This window comes from Arachis ipaensis, chromosome B4 (assembly GCF_059453495.1).
Source record: "Arachis ipaensis isolate K30076 ecotype BB chromosome B4, ASM5945349v1, whole genome shotgun sequence".
NCBI classification, from domain to species: Eukaryota; Viridiplantae; Streptophyta; class Magnoliopsida; order Fabales; family Fabaceae; genus Arachis; species Arachis ipaensis.
Genome location: NC_142439.1, coordinates 3861279 through 3869866, shown reverse-complemented (window position 1 = coordinate 3869866; position 8588 = coordinate 3861279). Strand labels below are relative to the sequence as shown.

Genomic DNA, 8588 nt, shown 5'->3' with positions numbered 1-8588 from the left:
AATGAAAAAATGTTCTTTATACTTTAAAGATGATCTTTTGGATCATATTAGGATCACTTATGAATATAAGTAAAAATATAGGAAGGAACAGCTAAGATCAAAAGGGTATCATGAGATAGGTACAAAAGGAGGACAAACTAAGAAGGAGCAGATAGGGACCGTGAACTACCAAGAAATGGGACGTAAAGTAAGCCTCTCTATATCAATATTTTTAAAAAATAATTTTTATACTTAATTTCCTTTTATAAATTATTATTATTTTGTTGATATAGTATGTTAATTATTTTTTTTTAAATTACATATTGTAAATCGAAATACTGGTTTGATTTATGCATACATGCTGTCTTAGCAAATCTAATCAGACTACTTCGATTTATGCATGCATGCATATTAGATTTACTAGAACAATATGCAAATATGTATAAATCAAACTATATTTTTCATTTTGGGCAAATGCGTGATATTGGATGAATTTTGGACAATATGCGTGATATTGGATGAATGTTGGTTTATTTATGTGAATTACCCAATTTACCTACTCACATTGGAAATATACGAACTGTTTCAATTTATTAAAACTTACAAAGATCAAATTGAACATTAACTTAGTGAAAAATGCTTTCAATGTTTATTTTACAGTGTCCGGAGAACTTGGAAATTCCCAATAATACCAGTCACAACATAAGTATAACCATAGATATGACGACTTCTTGTTTTTCTTTTTTTTTTTTTGGTTTTTTGTTTTGGTGAGTTGAGTGTTTATGTTTTACTTGGTCGACTCATGAAATATGGGTTTGAATAGGCCAAACCTCACACTGAATCCACCCCCCCCCCCCCCCAAAATTTTATTTTCTTATGTCATCACTTCTTAATGAATCTTAGTAGTCACTGCTGGTAAATCTTAATAACTACGCGTTCAGCAGCAGATAGTGAATCTTAATAAGTTTATGATTACAATACAAAGATGAATGGATATTTTTTTACGTGGTATAATTTTTCTCACATTTATGAACAACTTGTAATAGTCAAATACTGAATACCATATATACAAGGACGTCATACTTATATTTAACAATAAATCAAATATGATCCTAATGGAATCAGATGGATGAAAATGAACACAATTCCCATGAAAACAAACAGCATCAACAACCTGGTTTAACTAACTGCTGGGCTGCTGGACGTAAGATTTAGCATGGCACGCCACAAATGACTCAACAAGTGGATTCACAAGATGAGGGGCTTCATCCTTCATTAAGTGAAGAAAAAAATTTAATAAAGAGACAAGACTATTCAGATTACTTCATCATAAAGTGAGAATCTTTCATAATCATAACCTTAATCTTATCATTGCACTTGTCTAAGAATTTCAAATTTATAATTAAGGAATTAGGGTAATATGGTTGATCCCAAGCAAATATATTAAGCCAATGCTATGGAAGTCAAGATCATAAATCAGACCTTTGAAATTCCAGGACAAGTGATTTGTAAAGGAGCCTGTGTTATACATTGAATTCATCCATGAAATTTCTACCCCATTTTTACACTGAATCAACATACCTAGAAGTTATAACAACATTATCAGATATCTTCCAATAGACTTAAATTCTTGCTAGCACCAACAAGTGCTCAATTGTTCACTGGTAAAGCTAAAGGGTCATTGACGACGAGTTATTGGTGACTACTAAATTAAGGATTGATGATAGGGAAAATGATGGATAGTCCAGTTTACTGATGTATGCTACATATCTTGTAGACAGATATGTAGACCAGAGACAAAATAATGGATGAAACAAAGGACTGTTCGAAACTAGATGAGAAAAGAACAAGAATACGCATATTTGTCTCTTCCTTCGAAAGATTCTAAGGGATAAACCCTCTCCCTTTCAGCCTCCATGTGAACTGAAAGATCTTCAATTGGTCACTTTCAGCTTTCTGGTGGAGGCTTTCAATATTTAAATCCCATCCAAAATTTCAAATGCACAATAAATGTTTATACTATAAAATATAATCAAGAAAAAATATTAATGTTAAATGATTATCAAAAAATACAGAAGATAGGTTAATAATTTCTAAAAATTGAAAAAAAAAAAAACATTGAAGATAAAAAAAGATATAAAGTTCCATGATATGAAATTTATTAGCAAAGCATAATATGAATTGTCCAAGTACTTGTAAAGATTAATTAGTTATGGCAAAGAAACAAAAGTAATGGATATCTGAATATATCTAAAAGAAGGGCATCTCATACCCTCAAACATCTTCAGGATTCAACATTTGATTTTAACCTTCTTCCAAACTAAAAGGTTATTTATTTCACCGTTTGGTTATTCCAGAGGCATAAGAAAAAAAGACAAGAATTTTCAAAAAGAGTGATAAGATCATTGGATTTGAGAACTCATGCCAATCACATTTTGTAATTGCATCAATTAGAAAAACAGCAACCGCACTTGTAGATATTTTCTTTACAAATGTAGCAAATAACTACACATCTAGAAGGCAGACCATAGATGGTAGCAGAGAAACCTTTGGCTCTTTCAGTTAGCATCACAAGTTAATAACAGTAAATCTAAGAAGGAGCATGAATATGTCCACATTTTTTTCTTCGTCATGCAAAGTCTCCTATTATTCAATCACTAGCACAGCACCATGGTATTAGCTTAGAAGAATTTCCGATTTATATTTCCCAAGTCAACTTAAAGCTGACACTGGATTTAGAAAACATGATGAGGAAAGACAATACTCCTGATCAGTTATAAGCTTCTCGATACTCCTGTGTGACTATGTCTATAGAGAAAGCAAGGGCATGACACACAAGAGAGAGAGAGAGAGAGAGAGAGAACCTGGGGGCAATGTCCAACATTTGGGAGGACAACAAAGTCTTCTACAGAATCAAATTTTCCGTAGTTTCTACCAAGCTCAATTGGTTCCCAAGGATCCTTGTCACCCCATGCTATCAATACCGGGCACTGAGAAGAAAGTTTTCTAGACTCAGTTTATCTTGTCAACCTTACATTCATTTGGCTTTGTTCCGACTTCCTCATGTATGGGAATAAGGAAGCTTACCGTTACTTGGGGTAGTAGCTCTTCAGGAAGAGGGCCACCTGAGTAACAAATGAACTCGAGAAAGACCTCCGCGGCTCCAGGTTCCAATCCTGGATTGAGTATGATCTCCACTAGCTCGTCAGTCACCATGGAGGTGTCATGATAGCACTGCAGAGAGCAATTCATAAAACAATCATTAGTTTTGGGGGAAAGCATCATCATGTGTCAATGAACAAAGCGGCTATGCCTTGGATTTAATTGCTTACAACATATTCATACAGATTTATTCTAATAATCTTTTCTTGATTTTTGATAAAATAGTATACATTAAGAGGGAGAGAAGAAACATAGAAGAAAAAGGGACAATAAAGATCCTCCTAACAAGAGACCAAAAAAAAATCGGAAGAAAAAGAATATCAATGAAGAGATTTCCAATCTCTTATCTTGTCTGCAAGGGGAAATCTTCAAACAAAAAATCACAAGCTTTACACCAAATAAGGGGCCATACATCTAATCCTAAACCATAAGGCTTGTTTATCTGAAAGTCCATTAAAGTCTCATTCTCAGGCATTTTATTCAGTTTGTGTAAGGTTCTCAGATATCACAGAAGGTGGAATAGGATTAGGATAGAGATAGTATAGAGAAGCAGTAGTATGAAAAATTAAGAATAACAAGAATAGAAGAAGTGTGTGATAGTCCCAAACCAGGGAATGAGTATATTGACTATGTGTGTATGACTGTAGCAGAAATGACGTTTGGCATTCGAGAGGCCAATTCTTTCCACAATTCTCACTTTAGTCTCTTCCTACCTGAAATAAATGCTTCTCACTTCCTATTTATATCTCTCTCTCTTGTAACTAACTCCCTAAATTCACGTTTCCTTCCTTACTCATTAGTTATTTTTTATTCCTCTCCTCCTATATGTATTTAAAAGGAGTAATTTCTCTATGCTGCCCCTGAACTTCTTGGCTGTTGGGGTTTGTCACAGTTTGTCAACCCAACATTCCTTGAAGCACAAGTTTTTGAATATACAAAGTTGAGTACTAAGCTAGAGGAGTACCTGACAAAGAATGTTCCTTACAGATTCTTTTGTCGCAACAGCTTTAAAGAAGAATTTTCCTACAGCTGTATCCCTATAAAATATAACATTATGATAGTAATAATCTGGTCAAGGCTTGAAATCTGCAACATCAACATAAAGATACTTCTGTTTCAGTTGTACCTGAGCAATCTCTGGAATGATCTGATGAAAGGTTTTGCATACCATGGCTGCTTTTTTATATGAAGCATACGCAGTGATATATTGAGAATAATAATGCCCCTGCACATCTGTGGTGCAACTACAGCTGCCTGAAGACCAACAACTCCTGCAGAAAAAAAAAATACAAATAAACAAAAAATAGTTAGTAATAGTGTAAATCTAGCATATCGAAATAATCAACAGCTCAGCTTATAACAGTAATTAGAAATAACTAAATGAAAATAATCCCAGCTATGAATAATTATTAAGGCGCTTCTGAAAAATTCACCTCCAATAGAATTGCATACAAAGAATGCTTGATCTTTAACGACATCAAGACAAAAATCATTTAACTGGGCAGCCCATGTGTCAAAAGTGTAAAATGAATCATCTCCAATTTGGCGAGGATTCGGTTTGTCTGAATATCCATATCCAATAAGATCTATAGCGTATACCCGGTTGGATTTTGCAAGAACTGGTATATTCTTCCTCCAATGGTTACTGCAATGATATCCATGCTCAGTTCAGTTACTTTGCGGCATAGTCAAAACAAAGGAAGATAATAAAATGCACAAAAAATTAAAATTAGATAAATAACATGTGATATCATATGCATATACTTTCCTATTTTGCAATGTTAGAGCATGCATCCATTTTTCCAAGAGAAGGGAAAATTATTGTTGCACACTAATTGGATACCCCTTTCTTTTACAAGGATCTTGTTTCCAAATAAAATTGACAAAGTTTGCGAAGAACATTAATTAAGAAAGCAAGAATGGAAGCTTTAGGTTTTGCTTTTACAAGGGTGTTGCTTCCTTACAGCACTAGTTAGCAGAAGCAGAAAAAAGATAGACTCTCTGTGTTGAAAATTGTGTTGAAAAGGAGTAAACTCACATTTAGGTCCTGAAATTGTAAGCCAAGATCATAATAGCCCATGAAGTTAGGAAATTCACTTTTAAGTCCCTGACATATGTAAACCAAATTAGTCTCTAATATTGTATTCTTGATAATCAAACTAGTCCCTATTTGGGTCCTAAAAACTCAATTCTTAAAGCCACTAGTGTTATAAGCAACATATATCATTTCAGGAAGTAAAGTGAGCACTTAGTTACCCAATGGAATGCTTGGTTTGAGAGACGAGATGTCATAACCAAAATTTATCATTTCAGGGAGTAAAGTGAGCATTTAGTTATCCAATGAAATGTTTGGTTTGAGAGATGAGAAATATAGGGATAGAAACACAAACTATCTATGTGTGTATGTCATTTGGAATGAGAGATGGAGATGGAAACAGAACTGGAGTGTCTTAAGACAACATATTCTAGTATTTTTTGTAACTCCAAAAAATGGGGACAATGGACCACACTACTACCAAACAAGATACCAAGACAAATTTTTATGTATCTTTTTCTCTGTCCCCACTGTTTCCAAACACAACTAAAAAGAAACACTTCCAAAAAAGAAAAAGAAAGAAAAATATAACAAAAATGGTGAGGAAATATCTTTGCTTCTATACAAATATGTAGATATCTAAATGGCATTTTAGAGTTTAGACACAAAACATGTGAGTCCTAAACCTGAAAGCACAACCAAGTAAAACATTGAAATATTTTTGCATAGAGCAATTCAATAGTAGCAATTTGTACAATTAATCTTCAAGGTACCTAGGGGCATATTTGATAATGAGAAGCAAAATTTGAACAATGTAGACCTGTTTGCTCCAAAACCGTGCACTAAAACCAGTGCAGGGCCATCGTTCCCAGCACACTGATACCGGATAGAGTAACCCCTCCAGTTCCACGTGCTACAAGCCAAGGAAAAGAAAAGACATGTTAGCACTTAACCTTAGACCAAAAATATTTAACTTCACACCACTCAGAGGAGAAAAAAATTTTTTGATAATTATTAGATGTATCCAACAAACAAAAGGAATACTCTATAATGATAGAGTTATAGCATAATACAGCAACAAAGAGAACAAATAGCCCATCCTCAATTACATCAGACCTCACCATAATGACATAATGTTACCCCGATAATTGATAAAAACCAACTACACTTGCTCTACCCCTATAAGTAACAATACCTTCTGGCTCCACTACTTAAGAAGTACGTAACTGCTGCAATAACTATTCCACAAACAAAGCACAAGTTTGGTCTTTAAGCTCCTTTAATGTCCATAAATCATGAATCCCTGCCAAGATTCAAATACTACACCAATGTACGCATTTATAGTCACATCAGCTTCTCCTATAATCATGCAACACTAAGTCCATCATCAAATATTACTCAAGAAGAGTAGCCCCTCTGTTTCTTCCACGTTGGAATCCCTTACAAAAAATTTACCTGCCTATATCTTGTGTCCTCTCAAGGTAGTTCCTTCGACGTCGCTCTGTTCCCACAGCTGATCGTTTTTTATTGCCTCCACTATTCTTCTTCTCGAGCTTATCAACTAGCATATCCTGGATCACCACTGCTTCATTGTCTGAGAGACAGCAGTTCATCCCAAAGCTCGTCTCATTCACCTCTTCTCTATTGCTGCTCCAACATTCCTTGATAGCAATTTCCGTTCCACAATTGCAGAAAAATCCACTATGTTGCTGTCTTTGACTACTTTCTTAATCACACTATTCTTCTCTATTCCTCCACTGCCTTTACTATTCCGACAACCAGTTCTTTTCCTGGTCCTTCTTCCTCTATTCTACCTCAGTCCTCAAGTTAGAAAGTTTGATCCACTATCATCATCATCTAACTACGCGTAATATAACCAAGACTATCCACTAGTTAAATATCCTACTAACATAAATACATTAGAAAGATTTAGGCATAAAAATAACACTAAAAGATGAAAACGACAAAAAACCATGGAAAGATAGTATTAGTTTTAGAAAAATATCCAAATACGAGAAATTTACTTTCAAAAAGGTTCTTGAAGGTGAATCACAATTTTTTGAATGTATCAATCTTTAAATTTCTTCGTGATTAAGTCAAGCAAATTTTATTCAGCAATTTTATTTCTACATTGTTGACCATGAGTTTTTTAAAAAGAAAACTTGAAAAAGGTCTAAAGATCCAATTTTGCCCGGGTTCTTTATCATGCAATTTTTTAATAATTATCTAAATGTTCTCGCAGAAAATTAGACGTCACTTGTGAAAAAACAAAAAATGCTACGTGCATACGAAAAATCAGCTCCCATATCATTACCATGTATTTGTTTGTTTAACTCAATGTGTATTTTGTATTTCAACTTGTATTTTTTTCGGGTGAATGATATGAAGGCTGATATTTTGTTAACAAGTAGCATATATGAAAAAAAGAAAACCGTGTTTTTTGGTCATTTCTTTTGTCATACTATTGTTTTTGGCCCTGATTTCTGAATCTTTCAGCTATATTTTTAGTGATTTACTCAATTACTAAGTAATTTATTTTTCAGAAAGTAACATGAATCTCATGGTACACAAACTATACTGAAATAAAAAAGAGTTGAATTCCTATACTGTTGAATTAATCACTGAACGATGCGGAAATTATTCTCAAGGTCCCTGGATGATGGTAAAATAATAACAAGAAGAATAGATAGTGAAAATTTTCTCATGCGCACTATAGAAAGGATAGAAATAGTTAGTTACCGGGTTTGAGGCTCATGCTGGAGATCTGGAATTTGGTTGGTTGACTTGGAAGCAATTTGGTCATTCAATTTAGGGGCAGAAAATGCAACGATCCTATTTGATTGAAAGAGATGAGGGACTTTGAGTTTGGGAGAAGGGTATTTCCGGTAAAACAATGGTGTTTGGGTGCGTGGGAGAGTGACGGTGGTGAAGGAAGATAGCAATGCCATGGTGTTAGTAGTATTAGTAACAGAAGAGATTCAAGTTCTTATTCATGGCTTCTGTTTTGGTTCTCTAGTGCCCTCACTGGTCGTGTGTATGTGTGCTCAACCACGCACCACGTACTGCGTGGTGTAGCTTCAACTTAATTGTGGTTCCAACAATGCAGGTATGGGTGGCTAGGGATGAAAAGGAAAAACTTAATTAAACCGGATTAATTATATAGTTTTTAAATGGAGTAAAAGTCATTTTCCATCTTTAACCATTTATTCTATGCATATTATGTCTCCTAACAATTATAAAAACATAAATCTATTCTCATCTATTTTTGTATTTGTTCAATCCAGTGAGACCAGTTGACAGCAGGTCAATACTGACGTGTCAGATAACTGTTGTTAGAATAAGTTAATTTCAATATCCCAGATCATCCATATTGAATCACCAAAAATATATATATCATAATGCGGAAGCGTAC

The 8588-nt window shown here is 34.2% G+C and overlaps 1 protein-coding gene across 2 annotated transcripts; it reads right to left on the bottom strand.

Annotated features, from left to right (window-relative positions):
- Positions 1-930: 930 nt before the first annotated feature.
- On the bottom strand, positions 931-8315 carry LOC107638451 (alpha/beta-Hydrolases superfamily protein). 2 transcript variants are annotated; one of them, XR_001619804.3, is made up of 9 exons: positions 7916-8284; positions 5997-6089; positions 4575-4786; positions 4268-4412; positions 4106-4178; positions 3067-3213; positions 2844-2969; positions 1462-1560; positions 931-1249 (listed from the first exon to the last, which is right to left on the bottom strand). XR_001619804.3 is itself a non-coding variant. In XM_016341729.3 (8 exons), exons 1-8 carry the CDS (start codon positions 8122-8124, stop codon positions 1163-1165), a joined length of 1092 nt encoding a protein of 363 aa, XP_016197215.1. In that variant the 5' UTR covers positions 8125-8315; the 3' UTR covers positions 931-1162. The 2 variants fall into 2 exon arrangements, 1 of the variants encoding a protein (XP_016197215.1); XM_016341729.3 differs by lacking the exon at positions 1462-1560 and having other exon boundaries at positions 7916-8315.
- Between the last annotated feature and the right edge of the window lie 273 nt (positions 8316-8588).